The sequence below is a fragment of the Mus pahari genome, chromosome 4 (assembly GCF_900095145.1).
Source record: "Mus pahari chromosome 4, PAHARI_EIJ_v1.1, whole genome shotgun sequence".
Classification (NCBI taxonomy): domain Eukaryota; kingdom Metazoa; phylum Chordata; class Mammalia; order Rodentia; family Muridae; genus Mus; species Mus pahari.
Window position 1 is genome coordinate 115,105,556 of NC_034593.1, and position 20,799 is coordinate 115,126,354.

At 42.0% G+C, this 20,799-nt stretch overlaps 1 protein-coding gene and 1 pseudogene across 13 annotated transcripts in view; one reads left to right on the forward strand and one right to left on the reverse strand.

Moving 5' to 3' along the window:
- Positions 1 to 20,799, reverse strand: part of Ank2 (ankyrin 2) — a 569,474-nt gene that overhangs the window by 73,101 nt on the left and 475,574 nt on the right. For 9 of the 13 annotated variants that reach the window (XM_021195385.2, XM_029537925.1, XM_029537920.1 and 6 more), the window contains 6 exons: positions 20,380 to 20,478; positions 18,582 to 18,779; positions 12,199 to 12,297; positions 10,961 to 11,059; positions 7,167 to 7,265; positions 6,149 to 6,247 (listed from right to left, as the gene is read on the reverse strand). In XM_021195385.2, coding sequence (XP_021051044.1) covers positions 6,149 to 6,247; positions 7,167 to 7,265; positions 10,961 to 11,059; positions 12,199 to 12,297; positions 18,582 to 18,779; positions 20,380 to 20,478 — 693 coding nt within the window. The remainder of the gene's footprint in view (positions 1 to 6,148; positions 6,248 to 7,166; positions 7,266 to 10,960; positions 11,060 to 12,198; positions 12,298 to 18,581; positions 18,780 to 20,379; positions 20,479 to 20,799) is intronic. The other 4 variants (XM_029537924.1, XM_029537922.1, XM_029537921.1 and 1 more) reach the window with 1 other exon arrangement.
- Positions 13,644 to 13,789, forward strand: LOC115063943 (annotated as a pseudogene).

Sequence of the window (20,799 nt, forward strand, 5' to 3'; positions counted from 1 at the left end):
TGGAAACCTAAGACAGATAGGAATTTAAGAAGACACTGTCTATATGGACCTCTGAGCTTCCATTACACACACACACACACACACACACATACACACACACACACACACACACACACATTTCTGCTGCTAGAGTCTCAACACACAATAATAATAATAAGTCTGCATTCTGGGTCTAGGATCCAGCTGAGAGTATTTAAAGAAAACAAAACAAAACAAAGCAGACAAACAAATAAAAAAACAAATTCCCATTTAGTTCAAGACTAGCCTGGACTAGAAAGTCAGTTCTAGGACTGCCACTGCTACATACTTAGACCTACTCTCAGGGGGGAAAAAATCCCATTTAGTTACATTATGGAACTCAATTTAAGGTTCATATTTTTAGCCTTAAGAAGACTGCCACACTGTAACATATCCTATTACACTTTTCTGAAACATGTTAAATAAGTATCTAAATATAAATAAAATGATTTAATAATGTGACTATATCTATTGTATTTGGCTAACCAGGAAGTCTGTTGTTACGTGAAAATGTTCTAAATAATTAACTGCCTTTCAAGGCAACTATTTCCATAAGAAAATGTGTCTCCATTTGAGAGTAAATTGGTGTATGAAAGCCTTTTGCCCTTTTTCAGATGCTGGTAGTGTGTGAGCATTTTTTTCTTTGTTCTTGCAAGAATGAATAAACAGGCTGCTTTCTTTGGAATTAAATGCTGTTATATAAGAAAATGTATATGGCAAGAAGTCAAAAGCAGCCTACAGTAATCATTGGCTAACAGAGATTTTTCTGAATAATCACACTGCCCTCAATGTAAAATGCAATTTGTACCATGTATTTTAAGTTGATGTACTCCCAACCTTCACAGGGCATCAGCAGATGTTTGCTGAATACACAAATAACCTTCCTACTCATGAATAATGTAATTAGATTCAAAATACAATTTTCTTTTAAAAATTATCTTCAAAATATTTGTTTACTGAAATATATTATTTTAAACAACTGCACTTGAACAGTATATGGAGAACAAAGCTATAGTTCAAGGACCATGTACTTCTCTTTCTGCTGCAGAATCCAAGATGTTATGATTAAGACAGGAAACTACTTTAAAAAAGAAAATAAGACGTATGCTGTGCACAAGATTAATGAGATATAATTAAGTCAGACAATGAGTTACTCATCAGGATATGGGAAAGCATAGAAAACAAAATATAAACTGTTATAATGGTATTTTATAAATACAGGATAATATCTGGTTTTCCCTGTGTGGGGGAAAACTGTATGCTTAACTAACCAGGCTTAGTCAGCCTATCCCAGCTCACCCCACCCCCAACCTGCCAACAACCCACGTTTTTCACACACCTCCCAAGCCACCATGGCGCAGTGAGTGAATTTGGCCATCAGGAGACCTTACAACACCCTCCCTCTCTGGCTGTCATCAGGTCCCCTGCAGGCTATACCGCCTTTGTTAATGTCAATCATATTTGTTAATATAACTTTCCTAAGTAGATAAGATATTAAGTGTATAACTGGCTTTCTATAAAAACTAAGATAAGTACTCTGTAAAGTTTCAACACAAATGAGTCTCCCCAAGTAACTGTTACCCAATTTGTTGTGGGTGAGACAATTACAAATGATTTAAAAAAAAATATATCAGAAAAATGTAAGGATTCTGTACATCACATGTTTCTTTAAGAAAACATACAGAATGTATACATGTATAAAACATTTTTAAAGATGTATTTGTTTTTAATGTGTATGAATGTTTGCATCCAGGTCTGTGCATACATTACATGCATGCATGCAGCCTAAGGATGCCAAAAGAGGACTTCAGCTGGAACTGGGGCTATACACAGTTGTCAACTGCCATGTGGGTACTAGAAAGTGAATTTGGGCCCTTTCCAAGAATAGCAAGTGTTAACCACTGGGCCATCTCTTCAGCAGCAATCAGTTATCTACATGTTTTAATTTATATACACACATGCAGTGAATATTGATGGTGTTTGGTCAAAGATTACAACTTAACCATCTGGACAAGGAACTACATTCACAGAAGAAAAAAAAAATGGTGGTTGAACGATGTCAAGTGACATCACCCGTATTCGTTGCATATTCATTTTGACGGCTCCTTTAACAGACATGGTATCAAATCAAATTAACATGCGGAACTTATATTTTCTTCATTGCTTTAAGAAAATCTTCCCTAATGATTAAAAGGGTTGTATATTTAATATGACTTATGTGAGGTAACTTGGGGTAATTTATTAAATAATTTATGTTCTACTTAGCAATGATTATTTGCCACATAATAATACATCATTTTAAAAATTACACAAACAATAAAAAAAAAAGAAAAACAGTGGATGATAGTGCATTACATGGAGGTATGAGTCTTTTCTCATGTTTCTTTCCAATCTTAGCAGACCATGGCTGTTGGCTATGGCTGCTGTAATGTGCCCCCCTTCTGGCAAACTTACAGGGACTTCATCCTAAGACAAGGCTGAACAGCCTCGCCTCCCCTGCTGTGTCTCTCAGGGTAAATTTAGAAAAGGCAAGATTAAGGAAGCAAGCCATGATTCCACAGAGGCTGGGCAATCTGGGCCGCCCCAGCTCCGCTCTCACACAATGCCTGTATTCATCCTCTGGGGGAAAGGACTGGGGAGAGAAGTTTCTTTTCTTCAAGGGAACTCATGTGGCAGTACAGGTGGCACACCCTCTAAAGACAAGCGACAGGAGATGTGCCCATCACTTATACGGTTATAATTCAATGGCTACCTTCAATGGTAACCACACCGTGGACCATTTGATTCACTAAAACTCATTATGAAATGCCTTGCCCTGCTTGCTAAGGGCAGGTGGTGTTTGTTTGTTTGTTGTCAATCAGTAAACTTTAGAAAATGGCATTAAATATGACATACCATCCAAAACCAATGACGTATACTTCTTGGGTGGTATTTTTGGTTGAAAACTGGGTAGGAATCATTCTTTCACAAACTTTTGGCTAAGCTGCTTTTTGGCGAAATCAAGATTAATTATATTGGCATGGTTAGAAAAGTCGTTGTTGTGGTCCAGCAGCCTAAATTGAATTCCAGATGTGTCTCTCCACCTCGAGCACACTACTAATCTTACATATTAATTATAAGGTATCATAGACAGAACCCTATGAAGGGAAGAAAATATGGAGAAGAATGAATGTATATCACCTCCCAAAGGGAAGTGCACTGCGAGAACCCATCCACACTTTTCAGTTCAAATTCCATGTCTCAAACTGAACACAATTCTATCAGAAGCCAGTTAAGGGAATCAGAAAATAAAGATAAGGCAGGATCAAGACAGGTAGCCATTGAGATGGAGAGATGGCCCAGGAGTTAAGAGCACTGGCTGCTCTTCCGGAGGACCTGGGTTCAATTTGTAGGCAAGTTGGTTTATTTAATGTGAATGCTATACCTTACCTGGAATCTGATATTCTATGTATTATTGATGGTTTATTGGCCCTTTTAACTAGAAACTTGAGTTTTAAGTGTAGTGTGTATTTATCAAATAATGGTCAGCATTAAAATGAAGGTAAATAATAATATAGTAATGAATAAAACATAATGGAATATAAATAATTAAAAAGCAAGAACTCTTAAAATGTCCTAAAAGCAGTTGCCTTGTATTTGAGCTAACTGTTGGATATAGGACCTTCCATGCCTGTCCTGTATATGTGATTTCTGACAGGTCATCTGAAAGCTTGTTTAGAGATGGTAAGTAGTATTTAAAAAAAAAAAATCAGCAGTGTGTGTTGGGGTCTGCACTTCACCTGTGTAATTGCAGAATATACACCACGGTGCCCAAAGGATAGTCTAGGCTTGTCAGTCAGTCTTAACTGTACACCTTGTTTGAGATAGGACCTCATTGTTTGCAGCTTTGAACCCCATTAGCTGGCCCTCCAGGTTCCACAAATTCTCCTGCCTTCACTTCCAATCTTATCAGAGGAGCACCAGATTTACAGACATGCATTAGCATTATATGAGTTCTGGGGTCCAAATGAAGTTCTCACATTTGTAAGGCAAGTAAGTGTACTAGTCACTGAGCCACCCCCCAGCCTTGTAATTAGAAAGTCTAAAATAAGTGCTAGTTGCTTATGTTTTAAAATATATAACTTCATGTTTACGATCATTTGTTCTGATTCATATTTGTTCACTTCAAATCTTGAAAATAAGATGTGAAGTTTCACAATGTTGTTGATGTTTAAAAAAAAAAAGAGAGAGAGAGAATATATTTTTCCTCTGTGACATGCTTCTTCACCCCTCCCCCTTCGCTTGGGCGGAGGAGCTGGGTTAGAACCACTGATGCTTTTCAGCATGGAGCACAGAGGCCTCTCACATCTTAGTCCAGTAAAGAAGAAATGTTACTTAGCAAAAATGACAGGGGAGTAGGGCCAAGAGAGGGTAAGAGCCACAAGGCTGCCATCTAGCGGCAATTCAGTGAAAACACAGATTCATGATTCCCAGGGTGGAAAAAGTAACAAAATAGACAAAAGAAAAACCCCAAGACTTCTGACAGTGTACACACACACACACACACACACACACACACACACACACACACACACACATACTCAGCCAATCTTGCCACTAAAGCCTTTGTTTCCTCTGATGTGCATGCTATTCTGAGGTGACATAGCCAGGTAGGTCTCCATATGAAGACTTTCCTCTTACAAAACAAAACAAAAACAAACAAAAAACAAATATATATTTAAAGCAATTAAGATTCAGCGATACAGAAAGACCTTAAATATTCTTACCACAAGAAAATGAAGTTTTGAGGAGATGGACACGTTTATCTCCATTTGAGCAACAGGCAATGGAAATGCATACCATAGTACTGTTTGACATTGCAGAAACCTGGGCTTTTTTCCCCTCAATTAATTTAAAATGTTTAAATAGAACATAATTTTAATTAGAAAAAAAAAGCCCTAGCCATATAGAATGACCCCAAAATAGGGTGATGAACATTGACAAGACTTTTCTTGTATAGAATTTACCATCTCTCTACTTTAGGTCTTTATAAGTACTGTGTGTGCTGGCGAAAGGTGACGGGTCTGCTTGAAGAATGAGCAGTCAGCTGCCTATATTGTGCAGTTCATTAATTATTCACACTCCACTCTATTTAAAACTGCCCATCACAGTGACTGTATTCCGTCTACTTCAATGGCTGTCAACAGGGACTTTCCGTTAGCCCTTGAAACAAAATTCCTTTCTTTTCCCGCCCATCGATTAAAAGAAGCGAGTGTTCCCAAACACTGCATGCAGCCGTCCTAGTCCTAGCTGGGAGCATTTACTGGAACCTTGTCCTGAATGCGTTTGCTGTTGATTTGTGGTTTTATTGTTTCCATAGAACATCTCCTCCTGTTTTGTTGTTTCTCTATAGAGATAAATTTAAAAGCTATTGTTCATAGCATCTGTGCTTAAGTTAAAGCTAAAAAAAAAAAAAAAAAAAAAAAAAAAATAAAAAAAAAGTTCTCCCTGGAGCCTAGGCCGAGACCAGGACGCCTCCTTGGCCTCCTTGTTAGGTTTGCTCTTGGGATTTTTTTTTTTTTTCTGGCAAAAGCCAACAGTCCTGACTTCTGCCTCCTCGAGAATCAACAGACGTTTTAAAGCCATGGAAATAAAGGATTTTAGGCATACACTGACATCTGCGATTTTCTTTTTGCATTCTAAAAAAATTATCAGGCATAAGAAGGAAAAGAAGAAATGCAAGGATGCCTTGTTGTGTGCAGAAATGCATTTGACTCGAGGGGGTCTTTTCAGATGCCACCCGACCTCTGGGCCAAGTTGAAGTTGGCTGCAGAGTGTGGTACCTCTTTATCAGCAGTAGGTGTCACACACAACTAGAGGAAAGAGTTGGAGGAGACAGGAAAAAAGCCATAGGGAGAGGGTACTTTTCTATAATTATAAAGCTACGTTCCTGTGTTCTATTTGGGATTATATTGAGTAAAAGACAGAACCCTCGCGTCCGTTGGTGAACGCCTTTGTAGCTGCATATTCCTGAGTCTATCCCACAACACATTCAACAAAGGAAGTTCGACAGAGAAGCTGCAAGCACTGAGTGAAACGCCTGTGGTGGGAAAACCAAGAGGACAGGAGCAGATCAGTCTCTGGTACTCACTGTGGTAGTGGTGGTGACCTCTTCAGTCACAACCTTCAGGGTGTCAACCACGGAGATGTAGCCCAGCCGTTTAGCAATCGCCAGGGCTGTGTTCCCATTCTGAGGAGAGAGAAAGAGGGAAAGAGTGAGAAAGGCTAGGGAGGACTCCCTTGTGAGCCAGTGAGCTCACCCGTGGCGCGGCATGAGCCAGCACTTCCTTCCAAAACAAGGCACAGCTCGGGAAAATCACTAGTTTTTACCATTACATCTAAATCTGTCTTTGTAACTCCTTTAGACTATAGCCCAGGTCGCCATGGTAACACAACAAGCTCGCATCTGCCTGCTCTTTTTAATAGGAAGCACTTGATGCTTTAACCCCAAGGTTGTTGAGCAGTTCCAAATGCTACACTGGCCTTCCGAAGCCACCTTTCAAACTGAGGGTGGCATCTGCCAGAACTACTAGGGAGAACCGAGAGTCAGGCCATCTGCTGCAGGTAAGATGTTACCATAGGGACCCAGGGACAGATTTAGCTTCTGCGCTGCAGGATTGCCAGTGCTGCAAAAACTACACAAGCTAGCAATTCTGGCTGCAGCCAGCCCAGGACACTGGGGACCCCGGTTGTTTAATTACACCGCTTAGTTTACATTTCAATGGCTCCACATCCCAAAGAGGCAGTTCCAAGCCAGCAGCTCAGAAACTGGGCTCCCTTAAGAAGACAAGGAGGAAGGGGTGGAAATGTGCTCACATCTGAGAGCCAGCTGTAAGCAAAACCCTTCCAGCATCCCAAGTGGAGGGCCCCACTCCCAAGGGAACCAACTGACTTCCTTCCCAGCAAGCTCTCCCCAAGAAATCACAGTCTTCCAGAAAGGATTTTTCCCCCCAAACCTGGGGCTTTCCACAGTCCAGGAGTTTGTTCAATGGTGATGTACCACATTTTTTTAAATCTCTGCCCATAAGACACCAGGGCGAAGGAGGAGGAGGAGGAGGAGGAGGAGGAGGAGGAAAGGGGCAGAAGGGAGGGTCATGAGAGCTCCTTACCGCAGTAGTAGCATTAGGCTTGGCCCCATGCTGGAGCAGGACATTAATGATGTGTGTGTGTCCCTGTTGGGCAGCTTGGTGCAAAGGTGTGTAGCCATTCTGTGGATCATGGCAGCGCCGATTTGGATTTGCAGAGGGAGAAGGAAATTAGGTTAGCCTTCAGTCTCAGTTCGCTTGTCTTATTCACAGCAAACCCATCAAGGACCTCATTGTTTATTTAGAGCAACAATTACCCCAGCAACTCATTTCTCAGCAGCAAACACTCCCTCACACCTTATGTTGGACTATGAAACCCAAGATAAACAAGACTGCAAATTGTAACTCTTATTATATTTTAACTGATTGGCATTCACAACACGTGTGCCGAGAGAAGATTAAAAGTGGGGCAGAACAATACAGCCACGATATCTTTCCTTAGGAAAGATGAAGACTGAGCTGCTGTCTAGCTGAAGGTTCACGCAGGCTGCTGCTGGTTATAACCACCCACATACCCTGTAGATCTATAACAGTGAAAGAGAATTGAATCTCATGCTCAACTCGGGAGAGGGCTTTGGTTATAATAACCCGACTGTGTAAACTTTAGGAAAGAAAACTTCATTGGAATCCCCAGTGTCCTGCCCCAATAAAAAGTGTCTCAAAAAACTAGAATACTGAGTGTGGCGGCGCACACCTTTAATCCCAGCACTCGGGAGGCAGAGACAGGCGGATCTCCTGTCAGAACCAGGCCAGGCTGGTTTACAGAGATAGCATGTCTCCAAAACAAAAACAAACAAAACAATAACAAACAAAAGTGAATTTTGACAGTGTCATCCAAACTTTCATGGAGATGAAAAACCCTGACTTAGAAGGAATTGCTGTTAGGTTAGTATGAACCAGTCTTGTATGGACGTGTAATAGAAAGAATTGCTGTTAGGTTAGTATGAACCAGTCTTGTATGGACGTGTAATAGCTGACCAGTGGCACAAGTTAGTTATGTATTCGTATTAACTCAGAAATTTCACTAGAATCATTCATGGTGGGATGGGAGCCACTTCCTGGGCATTTAATCTGCGCCAGATACTGGATCTTATCTTCAGCATCACTCTGAAATGATTGGCAGGGCTTGGTATGTAAAAGGTATTTTGTAAATAGCAGTTGATTGATTAAATGAATGGTGAACAAATGATTCAGAAATATTCTTCTCCCTATTTTAGAGATGGTGAAACTGAAAATAACAGAGTTAGTTAACCAATTTCTCCACAGTCACTGAAGGTTCAGATCCTAGGTAGAAAATCATGGAAAATAGTGGCTACTTGGCAATTCCCAGAAAGAGAAAAAAAAAAATGTATCAGAGCCCTTTGGGTTAAGCTATAACTTCTAAGTAGTCCATTTGTATACATTATATGTGTGCAAATTTCATCCATTGTCAGAGCCAACTCATGGCCAATGTGCCATGCATATCTGGTCATTTTGACGATATGAAGTACCTGATTATATTCATGAGTGTCCTAAGATTTCATCTATACAGTCACAGTGGCTTTTCTGTGTGTGGGAATATAATCACGTGTGAGTGTCTTTCGGGAACTGTCACATTAGGAGTCCGACTCCAGCTATCCATCCCTACAATAAAGTGACCCCAAATCCCTAAGAATACAGTTCATTTACAGAGCCTCGTAGTACCCAAGAGCCATTACAGAGCTCCTGCTCTGAGAACAGACAATCTATGGACATTTGAGAAGGATAAAAATAGTGATATTTATTTCCTAAGAATTCTTCCTTTCTATTTTATATATAATATTCTATAAAAGAAATTTAGCATACTTCTTCATTATCACCCAAGTTAGTTCAGTCACCAAGCATTTACTAACCATGTAGTATGTCCTAATACTTTAGCATATAAATGACATTCTATATCCTAAACCAATTGATATTGGTATACTTTAAAGATAGATTACCTACGGCTACATAAATAATGCTAACTGTAATTAGTCATGCCAAAATAACAGTCTGACCCTCCAGTAGACTGTGTTATATGGAGTCCTCAGTGCCTACTGTGATCTGGAAAATGATCCCTGGGTGTGATTTAACCTTTTACCTGAAGCTGTGGTGAGTGAAAGTAGTTACTTGAAGTCTGAGCAGGTCTATAGTTTTACACGCACGTTGACTAGACATTTGAGTGTCTCTCCATCTCCTACTCATTACCACACTGGCCTCAGACCTAGTCTTCTACTAAGGATAAGCAAAGCTTCCGTTCTCTCACCTATAATACAGAACTGGCTAAAGTTGCATCCTTCAAGAAGGACCAGATAAATGTCCCGTGAAGATATGGAAATGCTAGCAAACTGTGTCCTTTCCTCCCTTCCCATTTTTGCCTCTTTACGGTGTGTCCGATAAAGGAGCTTGCTGTTTTGTGCTACAGTTTAAACCCCCTCCACAAGTTAATTCCCTGTAAGTCCAATCTCACATGACAAGGTTTTATTATAATTCTAAGCAAATAATGATTTCATTTTTAAACGTTTACATTTCTCAGTCTTTATGCCAAGTTTTACAAGCAGTCGAGGACTAAACGCAGTACATATGTTTGCATTTGAAAAGCAATTAAACAATTCTTTGGTAACTATGGTTACACAGAAAACATCAGGAAGAAAATATAATCCCTTCTGCAAAGGTATCATTCCATGAGGAAAAGTTCTGGACAGCTTATTAACAGACTGCCTATTAAGGCATTCACCAATCTACTCCACTGAAATATATGGACCCAAAGCTCACAGTAAAAGTTATATAGTCCACCTAAAAAAATGGCCTAAAACGATCAAATGGGATTTTTTCCCCTCTTCATCAAATGTATGTTTGACACAGATCTAATTCCACAGAGACCCAGACAAGATCAGAAATTTGAACCTTAAGTGCTGTAGTACTGTTTATAGCATACCAAATAAGTTTATTTTAGACTATGAATGTGCTTTTGCACAAAGAAAAATTTGTTTCTGAATCTAAGCGGACAAAGGAATACTGGTTTACAAAACTTCAAGTATTCTAATTAGTGCCATCTTGAAAGGGTGGCTCTTAAACTCCAGCCTGTGCCTTTGCTGATGGATCTGAGCTGTGGGCGGGACTTCCTGCTGTGTGAACTCCAACACACCAGGAGAACATTGCTGTGCTGGGCATTGCAAAGTGACACCAGCCATCAAGAGCTGCAATGACATCACACTTTCTCTAACTTGAGCCACACTGTGTACACTGAAATGTGGGCTGATCCTCTTACCGGATCTGTCCAGTGAGAGACATGTTATCTCTGACTTATCACTGAGAACTCTCAGTTCAGGCCTTTCACACCTTTACCGCTAAGAATTACACATGCTGTTCCCAAAGAAATAGCTTGCTTAAATTTGGATGTATGCAGTGGGGGTTCTGTGCCGGTCTGTATTTCCACAGGAAGAGATGCCAGGCTTAGGGACAAGGCCAAGGGCCTGGCACATAGTAGAGGAAGTCTGTCAAGGCTTTGGGATACTCTACGTCAACTATTGATTCTATGAGGATCAAGTGTACCCTTTGGTAAGCTGTTAAGTCAAAGCTCTTTTAACCTTATAACACAAGCAACTCTGAAGCTGACCTCCATCAAAGCTTATCAGAATGAAAAAGCCATAAACAATTAAAAAAAAAAAAACAAAACCCTACACTACTTCTTCAAAATTAATTTGGAAGAACTAAAACACAAAATTAAATTTAAAATAAACAACAACCTAGCTTAGACGGACCTAATAGCAGCCACGGTCGAGTAAATTGACAAGAAGGAAACTGTGTATATATTTTACCTTGGTTTTCGCGTTGACATTTGCGCCCTGTTTCAGCAGAAAGTTGACCATTTTCACATTTCCATAGTGACAGGCCACGATTAAAGGTGTGTAACCAAGCTGTGAATGGCAAATCCCCAAAGTGTAAGTATTATACTTCCAGTAGTTAATAACCCCAGGGTAAGGTTTCAGTTATTGCACTATGGGATCCTTTGAGTGCGAATATAGAGGGAGCGGTCCCAAGCCACACAGAACTTTACATTAGTGAGGGAGGCCGGACACCCGGGAGACTTAACTTAGCCAGAAGAAATGAGGAGTTCGGAACAGCAGGCTACATCAGTGGGAGGAAGAAGACTCCCGGTAGAACAAGGCGGTGGGAGGAATACAAGAGGTTAAGATGGGAAGATGTACAACCAAGACATGGCATACCCACAGCACTCATAAACTCACTCGCTGCTGTTATCTGCATAAAACGTGTGTGAGATCGGGGCCATCAATATTTCAGCCCTGAAGGAGTGAGGGGGCTCACGAGACCCCACCCCTTCCAGAGGGACTATCAGCAACTAACACTTGTTTGTGGGAAGAGTGTCACTGTTGCCAGTAGCGTAGCTATAGGGAAAGTGCCCTCACTCCACGGAGCAACTTCCCACCTATGTTCACACACTTAAGTCTAATCAAGCTCAGTGGTTCAAGCAGCAAGAAGGCAGGAGAGGAGGAGGGGGCAGGCTGAGAAGAAGGGCGATGGTGGGAGAGGGAGGGGAACAGAAGAGTGGAGATGACTACAATTCATTATATTACATATACAAGTAGATCAAATATATCTTATATGCAAATATAAAATATATTGTGTATATATAAGTATAAAATACATATATAAATAAATATATAAATTTATATGCATATATTATATATACAAATAAGTGACACTAAGACAATTACAAAAAGAATGGGTAAATAAACAATAGCACAGCGAAGATCAATCCACCTCAAGACCAAGGGCACCAAGCAGAACAAGGACAGGCCAAACCAATGAGGCATATGGAGAAGTTAAAGCCAAAGTGAAAGGCTGGGTAGCACCTGCAGAATTGGGACCTTAGGTTGGGTCCTGGGGCCTCTCCCATCTGACTCATAACAGACCGAGGGAATCATGGGAAATCTACTTTAGAATGAACATTTAAGAAGAGGGACCTTGGGCCTGAGCTGACTCCGAATCAGCCAAGCCAGAAAGGGTGGCAACATTGCCAAGAGATCCTCTGTACCTTTGTGTAGGCGTCCCGGTCAGCGCCGTGTTCGGTGAGAATGTCCGCAACATTCACTTTATCTTCTTGGGCTGCAAGGTGTAAGGGTGTGAGTCCACTCTGCAGCAGGAATGGAAGCAAAGGAAGTCATCAGAGTGGGGGGAAACACACGCTCGCCTACAGCATCGTGTCTTGAAAGGAGCTGGAAAACATATGGCCCCTCCCCAGACATCTCATCTCACATTTTAGACAAATGGATGGGGTGTATATGAGTTTTCAGCCAAGGCCTACTCTCTGCAGCAAATTACATTTTCTGTACTGGGTATTTATGATTCGAGTCTTTAAAATACCTCAGCTAACAAGCTTCCAGACGACACTCATTTCCAGCTTCCCTACACCTCCTTCTCACGAATCTTCTTGTATACTTAAATAACAGACGAAAAATATTGCTGAAACTTTATAACCTTATCTATAATCAATATTTTCATCAATAAAGTGTCACAGTAATGCTATAAATATATTGAGTTACTGGAAGCAAGATCAAAATTAATTTTTTTTTCAGTTTACTCTGCGGAGGGGGGAGGGGCGGAAGGGAAGGAACTGTCTTCGAGATGCTAATTTTTTTAAAGTACCCCTATCCTTTAATATAACAACATAAAATGTGGCAATTTTTATGTAAACACGTTTGTTCTGTGAGTATTCATAACCAGCATGCTGATTTGCATACACAGATAAAAATGCAGCCATGACTTAATTGAAAAATATCAGGGACGAGAGAGAAAGAAGCGGCTTATTTAGCTGGTGCCACGCCCTGGCAGTCTCACTACAAACAAATAGCTTTTCTCAAGCCAAACCGAGATATGACTGTGGCAGGTAAACCTTGAGTACTTTTTATACTAGGAAGAACTCACAGGACTTGGACAGAGCTGTAAGCCAAGTTCCTGCCTCTACAGTCCACAGCCTAGCTTAGAGCATTCCCAAACTACGTGTGCCACTTCTCCAACCAGCATGCCACAGGTATCCTTTGTATTTACCTGTTCTTAGTATTTTCAGTGGGTACTGGCGATTGGCTATAGGACCTCAGGCGCACCCCACAAATGCTTCACTAGTGACTCACAACCTCAGCTCCCTTTCTACCTTTTATTATAAACCAAGGTTTCACTAAGGGACCCAGGCTTGTCATGGACTTAACACTTCAGGCAGGTTTTGTGTGTATGAGTGTCCTGCTTCAGCCTCTTAGCAGCTGGGAAGACAAGCCTGTGTCACCAAACATTGCTGACCATGCTGGACCTGAAAACTGAGGTAGGTACCTTGCTCAAGGTCACCTGGCATCCTGGTTAATTAACCTGCCTCACTGACCACTGCTGGGAGGCTCATTCTCCCCACTAGCATTGAGGCCGAGAGCTGAGCATGGCCTTCAGACCCCATGGCTGCCAGCACAGTGCACTTCCGAGAAATCATTGGAACCTGCCACTAGAGGCTTTGCAGGTGTGGCCGCCTTTGTCCTATGTACATCAGTAGGTGGCAGAGAGGAGAGAGGCTATGTCGACGAATACCTATGTCCAAAGGTATTCTGACCTTTGAACATCTGAATGATTAGTAGCTCCACATTCCCTGAAAACAAGAGAGTCTGAGAGGACCACCAGTCTGGCACACTGGAACCCGGACTAGACTGAGACGACCACCTGACTGGTGACAGGCAGACCCAGAAGGGTCCCCAGAACAGGGAGCAATCCAAAGACTGGACGAACTCTGCCTGGGACCACAGGCCCCAGGTGGGAGTGATCACGAATCAGACCACCCCCACAAGGGGTCACTTGGGCAAACCGAGTGAGGAGCAAGCCCAAGACAACCACCAAACTAGTGCTATAGTAGGACCTGGAAAGGGAACTAGACTGAGATGGTCACCAGTTTGGTGCTGTGTACTTGAGAGACCTGGGGGGGGGGGGGGGTATGACCTAGGTGACGCTTGCCCCCTGCCATAATTCGCAAACAGGACATAGCACTCCTGAGATCAACCTCAGACATGCTGAGACCCAGGGCACTGGGCACCGCTAAAAGGAACAAGGAAGTGATAGAGGAATGGAATAGAAAGAGAAACAGAAGGATGTGGGCACAACAGACAGAACGGGAGACTTGAGAGTGGTGAGGAACAACAGCCTGATGTGTGCAGCCAGTGATTCAACCTGGGACCAGGGTGAGGTCCTAGCCTGTGCTAATCTCAAAGTCCATGGCTCTGGAGCAGCAGGGATCTGTTACCACTGTCTGAAGACTGTGCTAACTGGCCCCGTCCCTCACCTGGGCAGAGCTGGCCCTGGGGACATGACAACAGGAGAGTTGCCCCTGCCCCTAGGCATCTGCTGTAGTCGAGAGAGACAGTGCTCTCTCCCACACACATGGCTGGAGTTGCATATGAGCAGCCCCAAGAATACCAGCATGGGAGAGCTGGCCCTACTGCTTTTCTCCCATGTGGTATTGTGGATGAGGGAGAGATACCTTCCTCCCCTCTCAGCCATAACCCCTTGCAGCAGGCAGGAGACCTGGCCCTGGGGTCATGAGAACAGGAGAACTGACCCTGCCCCTCCCCAGCCACAGCACACAAAGCAGGCCCTTAACTGTCCATAATGAGATTTTCTTTTTCTGTTGGGGAGGTAGGGAACAAGGGTGGAGGTGGGTATGAAGAGAGGAGGAGATGAGTGGAATTGGGGTGCACAATGTGATGGCATGTGAAACTCGCAAAGAACCAATAAAAACTTAAACCAAATTTAAAAAGAGAAAAGATGGGTGGCCCATGCAGATAGAACATTCTACACCTTCGCAGGGGACTTTCCTGTTAGGGGCTGGCACTGGTTAACCCTTGAGCGGCTTAGCTCAACTTCAAGTTAATAAAACATCAGCCTGAAAAAGAAATCTTGTTTGCATCAAAATTCTGTCACTTACAAACAAATATTATTTAATTAATCCTACAGCATAAAAAAATCTTAATATTAAGACAAAGCTGAAGATACTTAAGAATCTGAATTTTAGCATAAAACAATTTTTTTTTTCTCTGCAGGTGGACTCTTTTTTTCCTTGTGATTTCTTGAGGCAGAGTGTCACCACACAGCCCAACCTGACCCCAAAGTCAGGGACCTCCAAAATGAAATAATTTTCTTCATTGCTGAGTGCGTAACTCAAAAACTTCCTTAAATATTTGCTATCTGACTACTACAATTCTTTGAAAGCAAGTATATATTAAAAAGGACACACCGTCAAGGACAGCAAAGTGAAGTCACTCTATATTTTGAAAGTTAAAAATTATACTGTCAGAAGTACCATCCGAGCAGTGTCACATACAGTCCACAATGTTTCTCTTTGAGGTGTTGACCAGAGTTGACCAGGAGACATCCTAAGCAATGTAAGCTATTTCTCTTGATGGACCATCAGAACTCGACGATAAGACCTTATCACTGAAGACTGCCCACTTTGGTCACAGGACAGAGAAAACTCAAGTTTCTCCTGGCCAGGAAGCCTCCTTCTTGCTAACTAGTTTTCATAGTACTGAAAAGTGCTATGCAGGCTGCTGGGGGCGGGGAAGGGCATCAGCAATCACCTGTCAATCATCAGTGATGACGGGCCTGCCTAGATAAGCCCATGAGTGTAAGAGTGACACAGGTGTTATGAGGGTCACCACCTGCTTTATGAATGGAGTTGAGGCTCATTCTTCAGGATAAAACATGCATGCTTGGAACTGAAAAATCTAGCTCGAATTAAAACCTGAGGCTTGGGAGGGGGGGTTAGCTCACAGGCCTCAAGATTGAATCTAATACTTTTATTCTGCTAAATGGACACAATAGCAAATGTCTGCCTATATTATTAGTGCAGTTCTCTGGCCTCATCAGAGAAGTTTCTTCGTGTAGTGGATAGTAGTTAACACAGAAACTTATAACTGACGAGAGTACAGAAAATAATTATCTGTGGATTGCTCAGTCACAAACAAGACATCAATGTCACCTCCATCGCCAAGACTGAGGGACCATCATGGAAGAAGGCACAAAGAGATTGTGAGAGCCAGGGGGTGCACAGGACTACAGCAAGACAGTGTCTGCTGGAGATTACAGGTGGCTGCACACACGAACTCAAAGCAGCTGTGGTTGCCAGCACAAGGTGCACACAAGATGTAGCTAGTCAGTAAACTAACACATAATGAGGAGAGAGGCTCATGGTCCCCTAACTGAGGAGATATGGACAGTTGATAGGTTCTGTGGATAGGTAAGCCAGTTTCCTTCTTTGGGTCTGACCACTGGTCGATCAACTGCCACAGGGGATGGCTCCATACCCAGGAGTAAGGGGGCAGCACAAACTGGAATCTGTGTTTGTTGGTTTTTTAAAGACACAAGATTAGGAGGGGTAGGAAGAAGGAGGATTAGATGGGGGAGGGGTGGGGAACAAAAATGGCCAAACTACATTGTCTGATACTCTCAAAGAATTAATAAAATATTATATATAAAACAGATTTTTAATCCACTCAAAGTGCTTCTTAATGTTTAAATAAGTTTCTCCTGACTATTTTCAAGTGCATATGTTTTTAGCAAACAATAAACAGTTGCATGACACTATTGTAGATGAATGCCAAGAAGTACACCTCTGCCAGACAAATACAGAGGCTGATGCTTGCAGCCAACCATTGGATTAAGCATGGGGTCCTCAATGGAGGAGTTAGAGAAAGGACCGAAGGAGCTGAAGGGTTTTGCAACCCTATAGGAGAAACAACAATATTAATCAACCAGACCCCCTCCCCAGAGCTCCCAGGGACTAAGCCATCAACAAAGCTGTATGCATAGAGGGACCCATGGCGCCAGCAGCATAAGTAGCAGAGGGTGGTCTTGTTGGACATCAATGGGGAAGAGGCCCTTGGTCCTGTGAAGGCTTGATGGATGCCCCAGTGTAGGGGAATTCGAGGATGGGGAGGTGGGAGTGGGTGGATGGGTGGGGGAACACCCTTATAGAAGCACAGGGAGGAGAGAGGGGAGAAGGGGTTTCAGAGGGTGTGAAAGAGGGATAACATTTGACATGTAAAAAAGAAAATATCCAAGAAAAAAAAAAAAAAAAAAAGGACCCAATCTCAAGTGTTTTGTCATAGCAACAGACTAAACCATTATACTTCAAGGATCCCGGAAGACATCTGGTAAAAAAGACTTTGGAGACAAAGATGAAGGATGTGTCGAGACACCTCTGAGTGATAAAGACAGGGAGCAGAACTCTAAGTACACTGGGGACAATCTACCTGTGTCACAGCTCTTTAAAGAGTGCATGTTGCATAACCCCTGCAAGCGTGGACAAGCTGATCTACACTTGGTATTCCAATATCCTGGCTAGTTCCTCAATCACACACAGAAAGCATAGTATCTGTGGAAAACCCTAAGAAGATTATTTTTTTATCTTACCCAATCACACAGCACAAAAAGCACCCAGAGAGTCAAATGGTCAGTTAATAAGCACAGACTGTAATTTTCAGTTTCTCAGCAGCTGGCTCCTGGTTGATATATGTAAGTAAATCTGTAGTAAGTGTATACCTTCATGTTTGGATGAATTTATCCTTATACCCTTGGCTATTACAATTAACACGGTCATCTAAAGAGGCTAGTCACTGGAAGGAAACATATTACTGTGGGGCTTTCTCTGAAAAAGACTTCTAACAGGAGCCACCGCCTAAGATAGGCGGAAGGTGGCTTAAAAAAAAAAATCTGTATTTCATTAAGTTCTAGAGGCACGACTCAAATTCGCTCGTTGAAGCCAACCTCTAGTTGGAACCACTCTCTCCTTTGTCTCTGTCCCTTGCTCCCCACTCTCTCCTTTGTCTCTGTCCCTTGCTCCCCACTCTCTCCTTTGTCTCTGTCCCTTGCTTCCCACTCTCTCCTCTGTCTCTGTCCCTTGCTCCCCACTCTCTCCTTTGTCTCTGTCCCTTGCTCCCTGGCCATATTCTTACTGCAATTTGCGATCACAACCAGCAGAAAGTAGGGCACTGTGTGGCTGCTGGAAATGCAGTGATCCTAACTCCTGGGGAGGATGGGCTAGCCTCCTGAGATGCTCCCACCACAAGGAGAAGCTGGGAAAGCAGAGCTGTACAGAGAGATAACTGAACTGGCTGGAGAAGCAAAGTACAGACCCACACTACAGGGTTGTGGGAAGCAAACCCGTGGGAGCAATCCGTACCATCCTCTGGTTTTCTACTTCTCATATTCTTGCCTTCCTTGTTATCATGTTTCCTTTGCATACTCACACAAAAGAGGATTCAAACACACACACACACACACACACACACACACACACACACACCATTTTAGTTTGAAATAATCTTTGCTTGGTTTCTACTGGAATTTACGTAGTAGACCTGATTGAAGTCAGAGTCTAGAAGAGAATACCTTGGTTGACATGTGGATATTGGCTCCTTTGTCCAGAAGCAAGGTGACCATGTCTGTGTGCCCCTCTTGTGAGGCCAGATGCAGTGGAGTGACCCCTTGCTTCGTCACAGTGTTAGTCTCGGCCCCATAGTTCAGCAGTGTGGAAGCTATCTGCATCTGATTCTTCTTGGCAGCAATGTGTAAAGGAGTGTAGCCATTCTACAACAGAAACGAGAGAGACAGATATGACACACTCATACACACACGATACACATAAAGACACATCACATCACATATAACACATGCATGCACACACATACACACAGAGAGAACATTTAATAAGTGCTCAAATATTTACCTCCAACGGAAGTAATGAAGTATAACCAGCCAGAAAAGATAAATGTAAGCTGGCAGCTGATTTAGATGCTTAGCTATGACACGTTTCTACCTGACCACACCTAAATCTTTGCAACGAAAGACAAAGGGTCACCTGCTATCCTTTGGAACAGATCCAGATGTAAAGGCACCAAATCTGAAAGTCTCTTCATAATTGGATTCTCTCCCAAACACGAAAGAAAGTACAGCAGGTGCCTCTTCTATGTGATAGTCCTTCGGTACCCGGTGGCGAGTTGCTTCTCTGTCTAGAAACTTTTCTAGATACTTCCCTCATTCAGGCTAAGTATCCCGTTCCTTCAAGTGTTCTGACCCTTTGGTCATTTCTAATCCTCCCTCTCCAAAGGATGACCTATTCTGTGCTGACTATGATCTATCCATAGTGCTCCTGGTTCGTGCAGTCTCCCGCCACTGGAATTCTATATGTCAGATATTGTTTTAACCACATAGAATCAAGTGGAGTAACTTCTAAGGTATTGCTAGAATACTTTTCTCCAAATGGTTCTAACTGGAGTGTTCTTTCCTCTCCCTGAGCAAATGCTATTTAAGTCCTAGAATAAGCCAGGCTCTGTGCCGGGGGAAGGAACACAATGTGGATAAGATTTGCGTTGTTAGGAATCTAATGTAATATGACTATTTTCCAATCATGATAAAAAAGTCTAACATATGATTTTAAAATACATTCTTTCAAACAAGTGACTGAAAGACATGACAGCTGTGGATGTTTTCAACATTAAAAATGTATGTGCAAACAGCCTAAACTGAGAGGACAGTAGATAATCTGTTGCTAGGTAACCAGGCTTGGTAAGAGCTGGGCTTACATGTAGATGACAGGTACACAACGCGAAGGTATTAGTAGTCTACAGACCCACTTAAAACTCTCCACAATGAAGTTGATGGAGATAAACATTTAAAAGACAAAGAAACGAGAGACTTCTTAAAAGATCAGAGTATAAAGTTTGATGTTAGAAGGAATGAAGGTATGAAAGGTAATGTTTTACAGGCAAGGAGGAAAAATCTATAATGCCTTTGTCAGGTTATATGTCTCAGGATCTAAAACACTGACAGCTAGTAATAAGATTAATTTTCACAAGCTAATATGCGCTCCCTATTGATAACTACTGGATCTAAATATTGTAAATATATATACATATGTATATATAAATATGTATATACATACATATATATATGTGTATGTATATACTATATATACATATATATGTGTGTGTGTATATATATATATATATATATGGTTTTAGAAAGAGCAATAAGTAGAAACAGTTGTTTTGTTTTGTTTTGTTTTGTTTTAAGTTACCAATAGCGAAAGTTATTATCACTGTTTCATGGCAGTTATTTAGAAGCAAGGCCCATGTATTCTCGGATTATAGATACATGGCACCCGGAAATTTTGGGCTCTGGTCCTCACCTTGGCAGTGGCATGAGGGGAAGCACCCTTCTCCAGCAGCAACAGCGCCACCTTCTGGTTGTCATAATGAGCAGCAACATGGAGCGGGGTAAGGCCATTCTGTAAAGGTGGTATTTGAATCTCAGCATTAATACATTAGCTTTAGCTGCTCTGAAGCTACCAGGATGCGTGGACGGTGCTATCGATTAATTACATGTTAATTAATTAATATGGTCAATGGAAAGATAGTTTTCATATTAGAAACATAACTAAAATTGAGAATGTTTGCGCTGAAAACTAGCAAAGGGCAGCTTTCCTGTCACAACAAACAGAAGTCCAAATCTCTATGTACACCACGGATTCTTACTATAGAGAAGCTGTGGGACCTTCAGGATAAGGCACAGGGAAAAAAATGCTTCTAAATTGCAGTCTACAACAAAG